Genomic DNA, 21,997 nt, shown 5'->3' with positions numbered 1-21,997 from the left:
GCTCTAGTTGAATCATAGTCAACTAGTATTCTTGTAAGAAGCACAAGTTCCTGGGCTCTGTCTCCAGAAATTCTGGCAACAAGTTGGGAGCGAGTCCTACAAATCTGCATATTTAAAAAGAGGCAGTAGGTGATTCCTGTCCTGGTAAAAACAACCTGTATACCATATTCTTCATTTCAACAACTACTCTAATAGATGCTGCAAGCAGTTATTGAGCATCTACTGTATGTCAGGGAGGGCAGTGAGTGCTTGGCCTATGTTACCTTATTGAATCCTCAGAACCACCCTATGGTGTAGGTGTTTGTGATGGTTTGTGCTGTCGACCTAATGGAATCTAGGATCACCTGAGAGATAGGCCTTTGGACATGCCAGTGGGGTATTATCGTGATTATATTAATTGATTCGAGAAGGCTCGTTTTAACTGTGGATGAGACCATTTCCTAGGCAGTGGATCCTGGACTGTATAAGGTAGAGAAAGCAAGCTGAGCATTAGCATGCATTCATCTGTTTCTGTTTGCAGATGTGAGGTGATCAGCTGCTTCAAGCTCCTATTCCCTTGATTTCTCTGCTATGATGGACTGTACTTTGAGCTGTGAGCTAGAATAACACTTTCTCCATTAAGTTGCTTTTGTGTGGAGAATTTTATCACAGCAGTGAGAAAACAATACTGTTAGACAGTACTGTTAGTATCATTTTTCCACATGAGAAACTAGAGACTCAGTGAGATCTAGAAACTTGGCTATAGTCACACAGCTGGTTGGAAGTGAGATTCTAGAGGTCCCTTGCTTTTTTTTCCCTGTGCTTCATTACTTTTTGTATGATAGAATGCTTGTCCTCGAGTACCTCATTGCCTTCTACAAGTTGGTTTGACAGGAGAAGAGTTAGGCGAAAAAGACTCGGGATCAAATTATGAATAGCATGCAGTGAGAAGGTATCAGAGGATGGATTAGAGAAAGGAAGTACATGCATGGCATCAAACTGGAAGTAGGCCTGCTTTGCAGCAGTGGATGTTTTGGTTTGCCCTGTGTGACCTGCTTACAGTCCTTCCATTTGGAATAGTAGCAGAGCATGCACTCTCCCATTCACCCCCACTCTGCCATTTCCAGTTCCACTATGCTGTTACACATTGGCCTCAATGCCAGGTCGTGGAAAGACATTTGAGTTTGCTCCTCTTCTCAGAAAAATGGAGACTAGCTAAAATGCCACCGTGCAAATGCCCAGTGTCTGTGGGCAAACACCAAATGCACAGCACATGCCAACCAAAGCATTGATGAGTCATGTGGTAGTTCGAATGAAAATGGTCTCCATAGGCTCATATGTTTGAATACTCAGTCCCTAGATGGTGGAACTGTTTGAGAGGGATTATGAGGTGTGGCCTTGTTGTGGAGGTTGTATTTGGGTTTCCCAAGCCCACACCAGGCTCAGTTAACTCTGCCTCATGCTTGTGATATGAGCTCTTGGCTACTGCCCCAGTGCCGAGCCTGCCTACCTGTCTGCTGCCGTGCTCCCCCACATGATGGTCAATGACTCTAACCCTCTGGAACTGTAAGCCTCCGCTAAACTCTTTCTTCTGTGAGTTGCTTTGGTCATGGTGTCTCTTTGCAGCAATAGAAAAGCCACTAAGACACGGTATACACTAATGCATTTCTAAAAAGAAACAGTATCTGGTTCTTAACAAGTTGGTAAGAAAGTGGCACTTGTCATGTAGTGCTAGTGGCCCTACATACAGGTTGAGTGTCCCTTGTCTAAAGTGCTTGAGAACAAAAATATTTTTTCAGACTTTGGAATATTACATAGACTTTACTGTTTGATATGAAAATCGGAAATCCAAACTTCAGAACTTTTTATTGACAGGGTCTCACTATGTAGCCTTGACTAGCCTAGAACTCTCTAGGTAGACCAGGCTAGCCTTGAACTCATGGAGATCCATCTGCCCTACTTCCTTAGTGTTAGGATTAAAGGCATATAATACCACACCCAGACAAAATCCAGAAACTTTAAAGCATCATATCACTGTGTAAACAGTTTCAGGTTTTGGCACATTTCAGAATTTGGGTTTTTGAATCAGGGATGTTTAACCTGTGTGTCCTTTCTTGACAACAACAATATAATAAGCACCTTTGCTTACATAAATTATGCTCTTGGAAATACATATTCAGGGAATAACCAAACAATATCACAAGAATGACCCATGCATCATTTTGTTCTAATATGAAAACCTAGAACCCAGTGAGTTGCCAACAATTAAGAATTGATTTTATTTTCTAGAACAAAAATATACTATAAGGAAAATAGTAAGAGAATTAGTAGATAAATTGAGGGAATTAACATATAAATAATGACATTAAAATTTAACAGATAAATGAGAAGCAAAATTAATGAAATAATATAATTTCCAATGTGCAGATGAAATATTTGATTCTCATGTATGGCTGCCCAAGTGTCAGAAAAGTTTGATAAAGCATCTAAAGTGAACTGGGAGTGTATCCTGTCTAAGGATAATGAAAAGTTAACAGCTTTCAGGCAGAAGAACAGTTTACTTATAAACTAAGATGGCCGCAGTCAGGCTTTCTACCTACAGACAGATATGGAATAACATCTTTATTTTTTTAAAAAGTTAAGTTTCAAAGAATAGTATCTCAAAAGAAAAGAAGAAAGAAAATCCCACTTATCAGAGTACAAAATAAATTATAAATATCTAGTAAATCACAATCCTAGTTTTTAGAGAACTATATTAGATACACATAGAACAATGAGTGGAAGGAACTGGGTCAGAGGGATTATGGGTAGCTGATATTCTCTGTCTAACTCCCTGAAATTTTCAAATTGCCTATAATAAGCATGTATTACTTTTACAATGAAAGAAACCATGTACAAGCCATTAATGAGGAGGAAGACTATTGTAGTCATCCAGGTTTGGGAGATAATGGAGCCTTGGACTTCCATGGTGGCAGAGGAGACTGATAATAGGACACATTATTAAAGGAATGCACTCTGACTTGGTGACTCTGTGTGGGTGATGAAAGGTAGGGAGAATAGAAAATAATTGTAAGTTTTCAGTTCTGGGTGATAGAGTGAATGATAGCAACACTGACGGCAAAAATCAGATCAATTATCTTTTTCAGAGACAAGAAAATTGCCGGGGATTTTTCAATTTGCTGTCTAGAGGATAATATGTTGTTTTTGTCCCGATGAGTCAGATAATTCTGTAATTTCGTGAGCTAGATACATTGACAAGATGGACCACTGAAAGCGTGTACATTTTCACCCATGATGGCTGCAGATCATTAAACAAAATCAGGTTTTTCAGACTAAAAGTATAATAAAATAATGCCACATATGGGCAAGGGTCAGGGAACAATTTTCTGTCTGCTTTTAAGCAAATAAGTAATCTGCTTTTCTAAAAAAAAACTATGTGTATGTTGGGGGAGGATGTACATGTGGCAGTTGGACAACTTTGGGAAGTTAGTTCTCTCCTTTTAGTATTATGTGGGTTCTAGGGGTTGAACTCAGGCCTCTGGGCTTGAGTAGCGAGAGCCAGCACCCCCTGAGCCCATCTCATAGACCCCATAGTCTGCTTTCTTTACACAGAAGTAGTCTTCACAAAGTGATGTACGTGCAATAGAAACACAGCTAGAATCATTTATTCACAGAATAAACATGATTTTAGATGCTGTTTGATGAGACACATGTTTATATGCCCAATTCTTGCCTTTAATTACAAATTTCCAAAATCCTAGATTCTCTTTTAACACCCTGACTTTAGAGATGGGGACTTTGGGGGGCACCGAGACGTCTCCAAAGGTAGCGGAGTGACTAGTAAACCTGGATGAGACCCAAGTATCCCAAAGATGTCAACCCTAATCTGAAGAAAGAAGCCATATGATTTTTAAACACTCATTACTTCCACATCGATAACGCTGCTTTAAAAACGTATTTAGATGTGGCCACAAATCAATCTTCAGTGTAGTTTTCCTTAAGGTTTCTAGTGTTTTCATGTTGTTTTGTTCGTCACCGTAGTAACAGTTTGGCCAACAGTGCTTCCTGTTGCTTTGCTATTAGCCTTTCCATGTGACTAATTGGGCTGCGGGCCACATTCAGGGGTGGGGGAGGGGACTGCAGAGGGAGTTGTTTCTCTTCTGAATCTGTGTTGCTTGTATCTATTAAAAAGAAAAATCACACTGTTCTTCCCACACTTCTCGGCAGGCAACTGTGCTCTGCCAGTTTTCCATGCCCAATCACAAGGTAGCTTTTAAACTTCCAAATGTTTAATTTTTTTACTTCAGTATATGTCTTTTGAAAAACAAAGGATGCTCTCCTCTACAGCCAAGACAGCACCATGGTGCTTTAAAGATTAAGAATTCCTAATATGATCTAAGGCTCAGGCCCTGCCCGGATTTTTCCAGTTGTCCCATTTGTTTAGAGATCGATAGCATCCAATTATCCCACCTTTAGTGAGGCTAAGAATGACCACTGTATTTAAGACGAGAACAGCATACTCCCTCAGTTTACCTACATTCCCCCACTCTGCCCCTGCATCCCCGACCTGTGCCATTGGAGATACTTTGTTGAGTATTGTGCAGCACCCTGCCAAACCTTCACCTAATGCTTTTTACACCAGCAGATATTGTTGCTTTACTCAACCTTTAGGTGTTGTTAAAGGGCAGTTTCCGCATTTTGTCCTTTCAGCTACGTGCATAAATCTGCACCTTTCTGTAAAGCATTGCTTTTTGGTTGTCTGCTAGTCTCTTGGGCTGTTCTGAAACTCAATTCCTGCTAAAAGGGTAGAATGCATGCTTATTTCTTTCCTTTATTGGTTTATAAAATGAGGAGTTGGGTTAATAGCCACCACAAATGGTTTCAAATTAGCCCCTTTTATGACACATTCACAGTGCTCTTAGGTGTGGGGATCTCCAATTTGTACTGTTCAGCCTTTTGTTTTTTTTTGTTGTTGTTTTTTTTTTTTACTATTGCTCTGAAGAAGACTGGGGCATGAAATAGGTTCATTTGTGTCCAAGAGACCAGTGTTTTTATATGGTGCTTAGATGCTTAGAAACTTACTTCACTTCGCTAGACACTGTGGGAAACACTGTAATCAAACTTGAAAATAATGGTAAATTGAGACTTGATGTTCCATAATGCTCCCGAATTTATTGCTTAACAATACAAAAACCAATGATGTTTTTCCTCTTTGACCACTATTCTATTGTTGATGGCCTGTTTCTTTTATTTTAAATGGCAGATTAAGGATTGAATTGTGGACTGATAATTTTATGGGTTTTCAAATTGGGCTGGCATAAAATTCATAAAATTGAATACTAGATGAAAGCCTTTGTGTTCGTTCTTTCTCCTTTATGTGGGCATATTACATGCTGTGCTAAGAGAAAGGCCATGGTGCTGATAAAGGGTTAAAAAAGAGAGTATAGAATGTATTCTGTATTATAGTCACCCCATGTATTCTGTATTGCAGTTAGCCCCCTACAGCCTCCCACACTCCTTCCCATCTCAATCAACTCCACTCCCTCGTTTCCCCATCGTTCCCTTTCCTGGATTCATGTTTTGGGTTTGTTTTGTGACCTATTTAGATTAACCAGGGCCATCTGTGTGACCACTGGATTGGGACCATACATTGGAGCATGACAGGGTCACCAGTGAGTGTCCAGTTAAAAATCAATGACTCTCCCCCTCTTCATGAATCTATCAGTAGGAAATAGTAAGCAGTGGGAGGGCTAAGAACTCCTGAGTCCTTCCTTCATATATACATGTATGAAACTGTCAAAGAATAAAATTAGTCAGTAAAACATTTTAAGAGTATGAGGGCTGGAGAGATGCTCATAGATTAAGAGCACTTGTTGCTCTTGCAGAGGACCTGGATTTGGTTCCCAGCACCCACATGGCATAATCTCACAACTTTCTGAAACTCCAGTTCCAGGGGGATCCAATGTCCTCTTCTGGCCTCTACAGGCACCAGACACATATATGGTGCACGCAACATATAGGCAAGCAAAACAGACATATAAAATTAAAATGAATCTAATTTTTTAAAAAGAGCTATCCAAGTTTTTTGGAATAAAAAAGTCAATTGAAAAGATTGTCCCTACAGATTGTTTGTGATCCAGTATCACTTTATTGAAACAATTTTTTTAATGTTTTGGGGTGTGTGTGTGTGTGTATGACACAGGATCTCTTCTCAGCCCAGGCTGCCTTTCACCTCCCTATATAGCCCAGGGTGGCCTAGAATCCCTAGCAATCATCCTGCCTCAGTCCCCTGAGCATTGAGATTATAGTTATGAGCCATCACTAGTGACTTCCAAATTGCTTTTCTTCTTATCCAACACAGCACTGTGTATGTATATATTTTAGGAAGCTTCTACAGTAGTAGGTTATGACCCTTTCTGAACGTCTATAGTGTTAATTTCCCGCCATGTACTCCTTCCTTTAGCCTGTTTTCCCACCCCCTACCCACAGTAACCCTTCCTGTCCCATTATTAATTTTAAACCCTTTATACTAGTGCATTCTGTCTCCTTTCCCTTTAATGTCATTTCCCATAGATGGTTAGTAATTTCCTGACCTTTATGGGTATTCCAAATGAAACACACATATGTGAAGATGCAAAGCTAACATCCACAGATGGGAGAAAACATGTGATGTGGGCCTTTCTGGGTCTGGACTACCAATGCTCAAGGATCATTGTGGAGGAGAGGGTAGAAAGATTGCAAGAGATGGCCGGGTGGTGGTGGCGCACGCCTTTAATCCCAGCAATCGGGAGGCAGAGGCAGGCGGATCTTTGTGAGTTCGAGGCCAGCCTGGTCTACAGAGTGAGTCCCAGGACAGGCTCCAAAGCTACACAGAGAAACCCTGTCTTGAAAAACCAAAAAACAAAAACAAAAACAAAATGCAAGAGCTGATGATGGGTGATCAAAAGGAAACTGTCTTCCAGACATAGCAGGGCAGCTGCACACATGAACTCACGGTGCTTGTGATAGCGTGTGTAAGAAATTCTTTAAAAACAAAACAAAGCCGGGCGGCGGCGGCGCACGCCTTTAATCCCAGCACTCGGGAGGCAGAGCCAGGCGGATCTCTGTGAGTTCGAGGCCAGCCTGGGCTACCAAGTGAGTCCCAGGAAAGGCACAAAGCTACACAGAGAAACCCTGTCTCAGAAAAACCAAAAACAAACAAACAAACAAACAAACAAAAAAAAAACCCCAAAGCAACAACCCCCCCCACGTCCTGCTTTGACTATCGTTTTTTTTAATTTAATTTTATTTTATTTTACAATACCATTCAGTTCTACATAACAGCCACAGATTCCCTTGTTCTCCCCCTTCCTGCCCCCTTTCCCTTCCCCCCAGCCCACCCCCCCATTCCCACCTCCTCCAGGGCAAAGCCTCCCCCGAGGACTGAGATCGACCTGGTAGACTCTGCCTGCTTTGACTATCTTAAATGTGTTCATACCTTATCTTCTGGTATAAAATATTGTTAAAGAATCTTACAGTATAATATTATTTCCATATTAAAATATTTGAGTTTCCCTCCCTGGATTTTCAAAATATTTTCCCCACAAAATTCAATAATCTTACCAGAACCATTCTTTTTTTTTTTTTTTCCTTTTTTTTTTTTTTTTTTCCCCGAGACAGGGTTTCTCTGTGTAGCTTTGCGCCTTTCCTGGAACTCACTTGGTAGCCCAGGCTGGCCTCGAACTCCCAAAGATCCGCCTGCCTCTGCCTCCCGAGTGCTGGGATTAAAGGCGTGCGCCACCACCGCCCGGCCTTACCAGAACCATTCTTGATATTGGTCATTCTGGGTTGATTTTTCTCAGGTACAGGTTGAACACCTCTAAACTAAAAATCTAAAATCTAGAATGCTGGAAAATCTGAACTGATATGAGGGTCAATATGATGCCACAAATGGAAAATTCTACTTCCTAGAACTGTGTTTTATGCACAAAACTTTAATGTGCCATGTAACATTATCTTGAGTTATGACTATTTAGTATATGTGAAATATGAAGGAATTTGAGTTAAGACTTGGGTCTCATGCACAGTATATCCCAATTTTGAAAACCTTTCCCAAACTCCAAGCACTTTGATTCTCAAGCATTTTGTATGAGGGTCTCTAACCTCTTCCACTCTTGTTCTCTTTGTCTTCCGTATCTGTCACACCCTCCTTGATAATTGTATAAATCCCCCATCTCACCCTCCATTGCTCTGAAAACATTATCTAATGACTGGTTGTGTTTACTCACTCATGTTCCCTCTAGCTTAGTCTTCATTTCTGAAATGAAATTATTATTTTCCGTTATTTCTAATTCCTTACTGAATTTTTTCATCTAATTTCTGAATTCCCTCTTGTTCTGAATTTTTATACATTCTTTCACGGGATTTATAATTTCTTATTCTGTGTAAATTTTTCTTCATAAAATTTTTGAAATATTAGGGTATAGTTTTCATGGGCATATTTCTGACAACTTTTAATTCTGTGAGGATATTATTCTGTTGCTCATTTTTATGTGAAATTAGTTTCCTAAACTTAAAGAAAGAGGCTTCACTTGGGCCCGTTTTCCTAATTTCCTGACTATACAGCCCCCTCTTGTATTGCTTTGAGAAATTTTGGAGGTTAGAATGAGTGACTTTTGACATCTTGCCTCCTTTCTGTCTCGGCAGTGGTGCGAGTCATTCTCACTGAGCAGCCCTGAGATGCCTGCTCCTGACTCTGCAGCCTCGAGCCTCCACTTTTCCTTCGACCTCTGCTTCCCACGTGTGCCGCGACACCTGGCCTTTTCTCCTTTTTACAACTTCTTCCTCCATCCCTTCTTCCCTCCCCTCCATCTCTAGATTTATCTGGATTTTCTTTCTTTTTAGCCATTTCTTTGCCCTGCCCTGCCAATCAGTTGGAGTCTATTCCCATAGTCTCTTCCCAGAGTGCAACTTCTGTCTCGACCATGGACTTGTTGTGAGTTAGCGGACTCTTTGCATTCTCAGAATATGTTCCGAAATTAGCTCACTGATGTTTGAGTTCCCACCGCCTTCTCAGATCTCTTGGATACCATGTTGAGTCTTTCTGTATATTCTTCCACAGCTGTTTATCATTTTTGTCTCAACCATCACTTGTTTGTCCCCATCAACCCATATTTGGGTTTATGACGAATTCTTTTTCATCTAGGTTAGCTGTAAAGTTGGTTAGTGAATTTTATTTATTTGTTTGTTTGTTTTTGCTTTCCTATTTACTCTGCTTGTCTTTCCTACTTCTTTTTTAAATGATTGCATTTGGAGAGAGACAAATACCATACCATGCTGCCACAAACCACCTTCTTGCCATCATATCTCTGCAAACTACAAACTATGAGCCAAATCCTGCCAACTGCCGCTTGTTTTTGTCTAAAAATAGAATTTGGATCTCTCTCTCTCTCTCTCTCTCTCTCTCTCTCTCTCTCTCTCTCTCTCTCTCTCCCTCCCTCCCTCCCTCCCTCCCCCCCTCTCTCTGTGTGTGTGTATGTGTGTGTGTGTGTGTCTCTCTATCTCTCTGTCTCTGTCTCTGAATGCTGGGGAAGGAACCTTGCACAAGATCGATAAGTGCTATACTAGAGAACTGCTCCTCCAGTAGCTTTTAGTTTGCAAATTTGCAGATTTGAAGCGACAAATTATTATCCAGGGAGGTCGTATGGCTTGAATGAAGTGTATTCATGCATGAAATTGTTTTTAGAGGTTAAAGAAAATGAAAGCTCTGTTATGCCAATTTATGAGAATTTATAACATATGTTGCTAAATGAAATATCCGTATTACCTAAGCAAAACATGAGAATTCAAACAATTATATTCACAGGAAGTAGATATGAAAACTAGGGTATACAAATCTCTAGATTTGCCACTATTAGGATTCAAATACTTGTTTGGACACACTTTTTTCAACATGTTGTTAAGTAATGTTTTAAAAATCAGTGGGTGTTTTGATAGGCGAGGAAATTTTATACAACCAATTTTGTATATTTCGTTGGGGCATTGGCTTAAGTCATGTGTTTTGTGAAATTCTTGTTCCTTGCCCTTTTATCTGCTACAATATTTCTCTTTTCCTTGGTGGTTTTCAAGGTTCTTTATATATCAGGCTTTGTTTTTGCACCATTGACGATGGGACCCAGGGCCTGATTCATGCAAGGCAAGCACTCTACCAACTCAACAATTTCTCTACCTCATATATAAAATATTAATCCTTTGGCTTGTCAGCCATTGTTGCCTTTTTATTATATTTATGGTGATTAATTACATACAAATGGTTTTTCCTTTTTTTCTGCAGTAAAACCACCTTTCAAATAATCATCTTAGAGGTTGGGGATTTAGCTCAGTGGTAGAGCACGCAAGGCCCTGGGTTCATCCTCAGCTCCAGGAAAAAAAAATCAAATAATCATCTTTTGTGTGCAGGAAGCCTATATCATGGGAAACTTACATAGCTGTTCCCCTGTGTGTTTAGTTGACTTTGTTTTTTATATTCAGGGCTTTACTCCATCAAGGCTTTATTGATGTAGTCTATGAGAGAGGGATTAACTTTGTTTTTCAAATGCTTAGCCACTTGGCATAGTGCCATTTATTGAGTAAACCGTTGTTTTAAGGTCATCTAATTTTTCAGATTGTTTTTCTTAGAAGTCTGCACATTTCACATTTTTTTAAAATATAGAATTTTTGGAAGTACAACTTATAAATAACAAGATAGATTCTTTTTAAGTGTTCACTTAGAAGAATTTTAGCAAATGGATGCAATTTGGTAGTCACCACTCCAGTAGAAATATAGAATATTTCTGTCATTTCCTGACATACCCCTTTGGAGTTAGTTCCATCCCTCACTCTAGACAAGTGGTTCTCAACCTGTGGAGCTTGACCCCTTTGGGAGTCTAACAACCCTTTCACAGGGCTCACAGATATCCTGCATGTTAGATATTTACATTACAATTCACAACAATAGCAGAATTACAGTTATGAAGTAGTAATGGAAATAATTTCATGGTTGGGGGTCATTACAACACGAGGAGCTGTATTAAAGGGTCACAGCATTAGGAAGGTTGAGAAGCATTGCTGAAGACTCTTGCAACCACTGATCTGTTTTCTGTCCCCATAATTTTTCCCTTTCCATAGTATCATATAAATGGAATCCTAGGACACATAGATTTCTGAGTATGGCGTCTCTCACTTACTAATAATGCATTAGGGAAATACTCATATTGTTGCATGTGTCAACAGTTTACTTCTGTCTATTGCTAAGAATTACTCCATGGTTTATTTAAATGTTCACTTAGGTGAGGACATCAGGGCTATATCTAGTTGCACTGTTATGAGTTTAGGCACTGTAAATGTTCATGTAGAAGTCTCTGTATGGTCGTGTTTTCATTTCTTCTGGGTAAGTACAAAGGAGCAGGACTTTGGGGTCATGTGTGAAGTGTGTGTTTAGATTTACACACAAACACAAGGCTGTTTCACATAGTGACTACTGTTTTGCATTCCCACCAACAATATGTGAAAGATCCAAAGTCTATGCATCCACACCAGCACTTGCACTTGTCAATAGTTTTAACTGTAGCGACTCTGTTAGATACGTTAGGGTTAAATATTTTATTTAGGAAAAAAATGACTATTTTAAGCAGGATCTCCCAGCTTTTAGCTCTATACACTAACGCTACATGGTCCATATTTCTGCAGTGCCACAGGCTGCCACAGCTGAACAGGCTGTTCTTGTTTCTGTTTCTCTGACTTCCATTTCTTCCCGTGAGCTTAAAGAACTATGGACCACCAAAGGAGAAAGGGAGCCTACACATCATCCTTGTGCAGAGAGTGGTGTGGTTTTATTTCTGCAAAGAATTGTTCTTGTTCACTCTTTGTAACAATTTAAACCTTATAGCATGAAACCAGCCATAGGCAATACAGAAACAAATGGTTATATTTCAATAAAACTTCACTTCTTCAAACGGGTCGTCAGCTAGATTGGCCCATGCCTCATAGTTTCCCCACCTCTAGTTTTCTCTAACAACTTTATTTTACAGATGAGAGAACTGAGTTTAGATTTCACGGTTTCCCCAGACTGACAAATAAAAAAAAATAAAAAACAAAAACAAAAAAAACAAACAAACATAGGACCAGAATGTTGGCCATGAAAGACATGCTTGATCCCATTCAGGAGAAGCTGTATATAATGAGTCCATTATACATAATGTCTAGCAAACAAGGTCTGTCTGGCAAATGATGCTAAAGGAAGGTGTTAGTATAGAGCCTTTCACAGGTTTTTGAGACTAAGACTTTCTGGATATCCAGTGTCTTGTTCACTAGATGTTAATTGGCTTTTGTGAGCCTCTGATGTTTCTGGAGCAGTGGTCAAAAAAATAAAATCCCAAGTGAAACAGTTAGAAAAGTAGGCTACCCTTTTGTTCATCTCCAAACGACTGTTTCTAGTCTTGAAAATACCTACATTTTTATCTCTTCAGACAGCCATTAACCATTATGTAACAGTCCTATGCTTTTCCTGTGTTTAATGTTAGTTCTTGATTGCTTGACTTTGTTAATTGTCCAACTAGATGAGCATTCTTAGATTTAAAAACCCAAACCAGGAAAACATTGCACTTATGGTTCTTGTTCATGCCAACTTTAAAGTGCCCAGGGAGAGACTAGTGTCGAGAAGAGTCACTGTGTGTGTTTGTGTTCTTCTTTGCAGCACTGGAAGAAGTATGACATCCATGAGAAGCAGTCCAGAGAAGAAACGGATTCTGTAGTGCTGATAGAAAACCTGAAGAAAGTGTCTCAGTGATGGGGATAATTGATTGCTTTCTTTCTCTCAATGTGACCTTGTGCAGATTCATTGCATTCTCCACTTGTTATCCGAGGACTTGTTAAATAGAAACTGAAACTACTAGACCCTTGAAAAACAGTCAGCTCTTAAGAGCCGCGGGTTTTGATGTCAGCCTTGCACTGACAAATCCAAACACATGGAGCTCTTCAAGGAGAAAGCGGAGTCCTTCTTGTCCTCGTTGAATCTTAAAAGCAGACATCCTTTGCCAAGTCTCCAGACTAGAGGACAAAGAAAAGGGGGCAATGACCATGGATTCATCTTATTAAGAGTTGTGATGGCTGCCTAAGGAATCTCTGCTTGCTCTGTATTCTTTGTGTGGAATAACATCAAGAAATTTTACTTGTGAGGAAACTCATTTGGGGTGTGTACACTAATGCTGAGCTTGATTCCCAGAGAACAGTTAGCAAACAAAACTGATACAATCTGCTGCCTATTGTTTGGGAGCCCACTGAGTAATGTTTGTGGCTATTAAAATGCACTGTCATTATCCGCTTCAATAGCATTTTCCTCTGCTTTGAAATTCCCAGAAATCATCTTGGCAATGGTGATGACATGTACAAAAAAAGCAGAGGCGACTTCTCCACCAAGGCCCTTTTATGTCATTGCCGGGTTTTTTAGGAGAGTGGAGGCAGAGCGACCTAGTATTAGAGTTGGAATCAAGAACTCTCTAAAGATATATGCTCCCCTTAATTTCTGCTACTCAAATCAAGTATTGACTATGTATCTAACTTGTACTACACCTTCAAGTATGAGGGGTGGGACCCCACTCCTGGGTTTACTTAATTAAGAAATATTGGGACTCCATATTTCTTAGCACTTTCTTTATCTCCAGACTCTTGAACTTTTGAACTTCCGGTCTCCTGTTCTTATTCCCTGCTATGCCTACTCCCACATCCTCTTTCATGTAGCCTTTTGACTTGCAGTGGAATTGAGGATACAACTTTGCTTAGACTCTCTAGTAGAGCAGGGAATAATTTTCATCTCAGGTAAAAGATGAGTATTCTGAACAACAATGACTAATTCATACAGATTGTGGCACTTCCCTGTGAGCCTGCAATTATTTGAGGTTTTTGAGCAATTGGTGTTTCTTTGTGTGTTCTCTAATAGAGATGATGTCTTTTCTTCGCTTAGAATTTAGGCTCTATTTGCTCAGGGGGAAAAAAAAAAGATTTGTGTCTGTTTTTCGTTGTTTGCAAAATAGGCCTTAGGATGGCTATTTTCCATGCTGTAAATGGTTCTGTCCATTCTGTGTTTTATTGAGAGAGAGCCAAGTGGGACTCCAACTATGTACTCAGTTTTTGCATATGTTGGGTTTCCATTTTGTCCCATTTCCACAATATATGCATATATATATTCCCCCCTATTCCAACTACTTCCTGCAAATTTAAAACATTGAGAGGTACCCCACTTCTCTTTCTCATACCTACAGATCACTAGCAAGGACTGAAGAACTTTATATAACAAATTCTTTAGGCATTTACCAGTTCATATTAATAAAATGATGCTACTTGCCTCTTTTGTTTTTAAGCAGGGAAGATAAGAAACCCCTGCTCTCCACAGGTTGGGACAAAGGGGAACCTTGCTTCCGTGGTAGTAGAGGAGCACTGTGCCGTGGCATTTCAGGAAATGGGGGTCCATGGTGTGATTGACGCACAGGTGTCTCCTCCCGGTGCTTTTATTTTGGTTGTCAGATTGCAGTTGGGCTCCAGGCATCCTAGGTGTTCAGTTTCTCCTACTAGTCACTGGAAAGAAGACTTGGCTTTTTGTAGAAGAGGAAAATCACTCCTTAAGCAGATTTTCACAAATCTGGGAAGGAAAGCACCTAAATGCATCACACAGGGCCACTTTTACTGCTGGCCTATTTTGATGGTGATGAAGAGGATGCCTGGAAATGCCCTGGAGACCACCCATTACGAGAGTTATGCAGCGTGGGAACAAGAACATCATATTTTACTTCCATTCTCTGCAATAGCAGAGGGGAAAGGGGATAGCACATTATAGGAATTCCTTTGTTTTAATGGACAAAAGTAATCTCCAGGACTTAGGAACTCTTAAAGACATCAGTACATTGCATATCGGAAACTTGTAGGTTCGTTATATTATTTTGACTAAGGTATATGGATTGTTTTCACCTACACATATAAGTAAACCCAGTGTAAGGAGGACCATTCCTTTTCTTTCATTCAGATAACCTTTTTCTGAATCTGGGTGTTGAAGGGATACATGAAATAATGTTAATGTGTTTAGTAATGTCTGCTACTAGGAGTCTTTCTGTTTAACTTCTTATAAGAAAGTAAAATAAATATTGTCTTTTTGTATGTCACCTAAATGCTTTCTTTTGATCTTATTTTTGGGAAAGTATTGTGGGGAGTGGGTGGTAGAGAAAATTACAGTTGAAATAATAAACATTATAAAGACAATTCCAAGGCAGCTACTTTATCTTAACAAACATGTATTACAGTTTCCCTGTTGTTTGGTTGTATCAGTTTTCTGAAGAAAACATACATATAAAATCAGTTTCCTGTTAGGGCACCCATTCCAGGCATCATCTAAAGAGACTGAAGGATTTGACAAATTGTGATTGCAAAAATTAATGGTGGTCCATCAAGATGCCTCACCAGGGAAAGATGCTTGATGCCAAGCCTGATGACCTGAGTTTGAGCCACAAGACCCACATGGTAGAAGGAGGGAACCAACACCCTCGAGTTATTCTCTTATCTCCATACATACACTGCACCACACATACAGCTGCATACATGCACTCGTACACAAATAAAAAGCTATCTAAAATTAATGGAAACAGAGCTGATCTTTTGCAATATCAAGCAGGAAATAAAACACAGTATACTTTCTGTCATCATAGACATGATGTGCACATGATATACACAGCTATCATTGCCTTTGTCATGAGAGACCCCTGGTTATATTATTAATATTAGCTTACATGTGAGACTAAGAAAATTATTTTTTTCAATAGCTGTTCTCGTAAGATCTATCTAGCTACTTAGAGCTTCATAGTTTTTTTCAACTTTTATTTGTGTGTGTTGTATGTGTACGTACATGTTCATGTATGTCTGCATGCTTAGAGCGTGGTGCACTTGTGTGCACATGTATATGGAGACCAGAGGTCAACACTGGGAGTCCTTCTCTACTGCTCTACTCCTTAGTTTTGAGACAAGGTCTCTCACTGAATCTGGAGCTCCCCAATTGGGCAAGACCAACTAGGCAATGAGTTGCACAGATCCTCCTGGCTCTGCCTCCACATTGCTGGGCTTAGAGGTATGTGACACCACTCTTCCAGCTTTTTAACATGAGGGCTGGTGATGTGAAGTTGAGATTGTAAATCTAGATGAGATCGGTGGAAAACATCATTTCCTGTAGCTACAAAAATGGTCACCTCATCTCAGGGAGAGAGAAGCCAGAATCATCTATGCATGTTTGCTTTTCAGGTTCTTTGCAATTTCATCATTACCATGGACTGCTCTTTGAAAAGTGCAACATCATGTTTACATGAATTGTGTTATTAGGCTTTTGGTTTCATTTTGCTTTCTTTTTATATTTTGGATTTTTTTTTATGAGATGGGGTCTTGTTATGTAACCCAGTGTGGCTTGAACTTGCTACATAGCCCAGCCTTGTCTAGAGCTCACAATCCTCCTGCCTCAGTCTCCCAAGTGCTGGGATTACTGACATGCAGCATGTCAGACTCTCTACTAAAGTATTAGCACTTTGAGAAGAAAATAAGAAAACAAACACTTTTATTTGGCCTGGAGAGACAGCTCAGCATGTAAAATAAAGCTGCTTGCAGATCTGAAGACCTGAGTTCTGTTTCCAGAGCCCAATCAAAGGTGGAAGGAGAAAACTGGCTCCATAAAATTGTTCTGTGATTGCCACACACATATTGTAGTATGTGTATCCATATCCATATCACACACATGCATGCACACACACCAATGATAATAAAATTAATAAACCCTTTTATTTCAGAAATGTTTTTCTTCCACACTTATAATTAGATAAAATAATCTTCACACACGCACATGCACACACACACAAACACACACATGCACACACATATAAAGTTGACATGTATATATCAACTAAAATCTTGGAATGCTTTAATTTCATTAAGGGAGAAGTTTATTTGATGTTGACATGCTAGATATTTTTTTTAACATCAATCCTTAAGATGATTTTTTTCCCTAAATTTTCTCTGGCCTCTAACCATCTTTCCCAGTGGTTGCATCTTCAGCAACAGGAAACTATCTCACTGCTAGTTTTCAACATTTGTTAGGTAGACTAGTAAATGAAAAGGGAAAATCAATAGTTTCTACTTTGTATTAAGTTACTAATACATGTGCTATTTCCCTGATTCCCTATACCATGAGATTGGCTGCATTCCATGCCTTTTACAAATGCAGACATTGGAGATACTGGCTGATTGAGTTCTGTAAAACTGTACAGCTATGGAGTCATGAGGCAGAAGTGGAAAACAAGTCTACCTGACTCTTAATGCAGCCAGCAGTGCATTTGTTTGTCCCTAAGAAGCAGCTACTAAAAGAAGAGACACCTTCTTTCACATTATTGCCAAATTGCCTATTAACGGTAAGACTTTGGGAATTCAAATCACCATGTTGTAAAGTGATCATTTGCAGCATCTTGAGATTCATTGTGCAATCATTTATCAGTGTGCCAGGTAGGGTGTGTTAAATAAAAGGAATTTGGAAGTGAATAATGTTTGGCTCTGTAGTCCATAGTTGATTAGTCAAGGGGAGGCTACTTTTTATAAGATAAAATAAGCTGAATTAATTGTTTGGAGTTCCAAAGGATGCTGGGCAAGTACCTCGCCCTGTCTGGATCTGCTTCTTCTCTGAGGGCCAGTGTTTTCATCTGTAAAATTAAGAGGTTGGATTACATTTACTATATTAATTCTGACACACAATAGGGACTAATATAATTTTGCCCTTATAAATCAAGAAAACATGTTTATCATCATTTATTCTTGCTTGCTATACGCGGTAAATGCCAAAAGCAACCAGAGGAGCAGGTCCTTTAATGGAATGTGAAGAACTAAGGAATTGATACCTTGGAGGAGCTCTGTTGTTCATCCAAGTCAAGATTTTTCACTGGGGCCCAGCCAAGGTTGTGACTAACAAGTATTTCTTAAAGCGTTCAGATGATTTTAGAGCATATTTCTTTGAAGCACAAAAATGGAATATATAATACACATTGCTTGCATAATGACTTGATTTAATGTATTATCTAAAATAGTCTATTTGAATTCAGTAATAGAAAATTTGGTAGTTGAGCTTAAGTTTTTTTTTTTTTTTTTGGTTTTTTTCGAGACAGGGTTTCTCTGTGTAGCTTTGTGCCTTTCCTGGAGCTCACTTGGTAGACCAGGCTGGCCTCGAACTCACAGAGATCCACCTGGCTCTGCCTCCCGAGTGCTGGGATTAAAGGCGTGCGCCACCACCGCCTGGCGAGCTTAAGTTTTTGTTTGGACAATGCTCGGGGATTTTACCCATGGCTTCACACATGCTAGGCAAGTAAGTGGTCTACCACTAGGCTACATCTCTAGCTAGCTTAAACATTTTTTTATTTGCACAAAATAATGCATGCATGCACAAAACCTCTAAACTCAAAGAGTATTATAGAGCTTGCTATGGTCTATATTGTTAGTGTTCATCAAAGGTACATGGGACTTGATCCCCATCATAGTATCATCAGGATGTGATGGAAACCTTCTAGGAGCTAGGGCGCAGCTGGAAGCCTTTGGGTTATTGAGGGTTACTTTAGGGCATTTCAAAGGGAGCAATAAGTAGGACCCCAGTCCCTTCCTCCTTTTCTCAGCTATACACGTCTACCATGATGTGCCACCACAAGCCTGAAGTAATAGGGCCAGCTGTTCATGAACTGAAATTTCTATGAGCCCAAATAAGCTTTTTCTCTTTATAAGTTATCTTAGGCATTTATTGTAATAGCAGAAATCTGACTAATACAAGACCTAACACAAGGCTCATGATGTCGTAACAGCCATTCCTCTGCCCTGCCCCTTTACTCCTGATTTCTACTTTCCATACCCCTATCCCTGGAACCCATGACAGTGTAACCATGAAAGACATTTATGGATGTGATTCAGGCCACAGGCTTTAGAACAGGGAGGATTTTCCTGGGTTAAATTATTGAGTTTAGCCTAGTGATAAACGTGCTTACCTAGTGTACATGAGTTCTGGGTTCAATCCTCAGTGCTAGAAAAAAATGGGGGTCCAATCTTGAGCTCTCAAAAGTGAGAATTCGCTTTTCTGGAAGCAGAAGAGCAAGAGCGGGTCAAAGTCAGAGACTCAAAGTACTGTTGCCAGCTTGAGGATGGAAGGGTCCATGTAGAAAGGGTGGGATGGAACTGATTACTGCCAGCAACTTGAACAAGCCAAGAAGCAGCTTCTCCCCAAGAGCTCACACAGAGGAGCAAAGCCTGGCAGATACCATGCTTTGGGTCTCATAGGACTCTGGACAGAGAATTCAGCCACACAATGTTGGATTTCTGACCAACAGAAGTGTAAGCTCAAAAATTTTTGTTGGTTTAAATAGCTTTAAAAACATTTTTAGTTCTTTCTTTTGGTATATGGTATAATTACTGTGGAATAACACAGTAACTAATGCTACTTCGTATTTTTAAATTTAGAGATTTATTATAAACTTGTTATGTAAGATAAGGAATTTGCATTTTTTTCTTGAATGCTAGTGATTGAACCCATGGCTAAACGTTAGTTCTCTCTCTCTCTCTCTCTCTCTCTCTCTCTCTCTCTCTCTCTGTGTGTGTGTGTGTGTCTTCCTGTTTCTCACACACATGCACACACACACTTCCACAAGTATAAATTTTTAATGACAATATTGACTAGTTGCACTATATCATGTAAGTACTGCTCACAGTAACGATGCATGTAAAGTGCAATTCATCATATTTCTATTTTGTTCTTCCAAAATCACCTTTTTTTTAAATTTATTTTTTCTCCATACCATCAATTTTCTGACAAAACCATAAAATTCTACATAGCATCATCAAACATATTAAGTAATTCCTGGGTTCCATTTATTTTTCTTGGAGAATGCTGTCTTGGAGTTTGCTCCCTTCTGATTCATTCTGGAATGGTTATTTTCTAGGCTTGCCACCAAGCTGTCATCCTGGGAATTCCTCTCCTGCATTAGACCCCAGTTTCTTTGGTTTAACCTCTAGCCTTACCGGCCCACACCCTTTGCTAACTTCCTTAGAAAGATGTCATCATCAGAGGTGATTTTTGTTGGATTATTTCTCTAACAGTGTACCCTTCTAGAGGTGATTTTAATAAAACCTTTCTGTGTCTGAATATATGCTTACACATGATTAAGTTTCTGCTAGGTGAATAAGTCTTCATTGGAAACAATCTCCTCTCGGGATGTGGAAAGCATTCTTCAAATTGCACATATTCTTCCAATGTGTTCTTGCTTCTAAAATAGAATCAGCCCTCCATGATTTCCAACTTCCGGCATGTAATTGTTTTTCTCTTCAAGACTGTCTTTTGGTCCATCGTGTCTTATAATCTAATAATATGCCTCAGTGCAAATCTTTCATCTAGTAAACTGGGATTTTGTGAGCATCGTTCAGTGTAAGAACTAGCTCTTCATTTGTTGCACATCATGTTATTTCTCACCTTTATCTCCTCTTCTATTGTCTGTGTTTCTAGAACTCCAATTAGTTAGCTATTGAATGTACTGGACTGATTTCCTACCTTCCACATTTTTTTTCTCAGATTTCCATTTATTTTTGGCTTTTGATTTTAGTTTCTGAGAAATCACCTTAATGTGGTTTGAGCCTCAATCCTTATTTGTACATTTTTTGTTGTTTTTCGAGACAGGGTTTCTCTGTGTAGCTTTGCGCCTTTCCTGGAACTCGCTGTGTAGCCCAGGCTGGCCTGGAACTCACAGAGATCCACCTGGCCCTGCATCCCGAGTGCTGGGATTAAAGGTGTGCGCCACTGCCGCCTGGCCCTTCTTAGTACTATTTGACAAAAGGTTCTACATCCTAGGGTTGTTTTTAGGTTCAAAATGACGCATAGAGAGTGCTTTGTATGGTGCACTGCCATCAGCAGTGCTTAGGATCCAATTCCTGGTCTCGCGACCCATGAACACGACAATTCAAGTAGAAACCATATCTTGCTCTCATGGCATCATACTATAGTATTGTCTTCCTTTATGGTACTGAATTTGTAATGACAGTTTTCAATTGCATTGCTTTTAGAAAACTTGAATAGCATAAATCAAATCACCATTATTAGCTCTGTTTCTAAAAACTCTTGAAATCAAAATGGTTTTTTTTTTTAAATTCTTTTCTTTCTTTCCAACCTTCCCTCACCCCTGAGATATAGATGTGAACTGGAAAATGGATGTAGGTGCTCTTTGATAAAAAGTGAGTCGTTTGGAGTACAAATTCATCCATTTTTTCAGGATGAGACGACAGTGTAAACCTTTAATATGTGCAAGTTGCCATATACTCTGTCATATAGCCAGTACCTGGGTGCCAAAGAGGCTAAAAAGCAGCTCACAAACCTCAAGACTCAGAGGAGACCTAGGTTTAGTATAAACGTGGTCCTGCCTGTGTTTAGGGGCCCATGGAGACCAGAATTAAAATCAGAGAAAAGGAAGGAGCAAAATTTAGTCTTGCTATTTCACGCATTCATTTGGATGACGTGGGCACCAACCAATCAGATTGGATTCCAGTTCCAATTTCTTGGTATGCACGTCTCAGTCTTGGATGCAGCAGCTGTTTATTGTGGTGTGAATATAGCCCAGTGATCAAGCTTTTACCTAGTGTGTATACATTCCTGGATTCAATCCCCAGCACCACTCAGAAGCAGATATTTATTGCCTATTATGTACCAAATCTTTGCTAGGCACTGCATGATGTTGGGCATTATTTCATTTCCTCTGAGATTTCCTCACCTGTGATAAGCAGAGTGGAAAACAGGAGCCCCTACAGGTCCAATAGTCACAATATACCAAACAGGTTTTGATTATTTTTAGGAAAGTCATGGAAGCAGCTAATGGAAAAATTGCAAATGACCCAAGACTCATAGATTTCAAAATGTGGAGAAAGAAAACAAACAAAACCAATTCCACATGTTATTGTTTGACATAAG

The 21,997-nt window shown here is 39.6% G+C and overlaps 1 protein-coding gene across 1 annotated transcript in view; it reads left to right on the top strand.

The window, feature by feature from the left end:
- Il13ra1 (interleukin 13 receptor subunit alpha 1) overlaps positions 1–15,155 on the top strand; it is a 62,460-nt gene extending 47,305 nt beyond the window's left edge. Inside the window, exon 11 of the mRNA XM_006992961.4 lies at positions 12,692–15,155. Within this exon, the coding sequence (XP_006993023.1) occupies positions 12,692–12,784 (93 nt within the window). The 3' untranslated portion in view covers positions 12,785–15,155. The remainder of the gene's footprint in view (positions 1–12,691) is intronic.
- The last annotated feature ends 6,842 nt before the right edge of the window (positions 15,156–21,997 follow it).

The sequence above is a fragment of the Peromyscus maniculatus genome, chromosome X (assembly GCF_049852395.1).
Source record: "Peromyscus maniculatus bairdii isolate BWxNUB_F1_BW_parent chromosome X, HU_Pman_BW_mat_3.1, whole genome shotgun sequence".
NCBI classification, from domain to species: domain Eukaryota; kingdom Metazoa; phylum Chordata; class Mammalia; order Rodentia; family Cricetidae; genus Peromyscus; species Peromyscus maniculatus.
The sequence above is the reverse complement of the archived record's forward strand: the minus strand, read 5'-3'. Positions and strand labels throughout refer to the sequence as shown.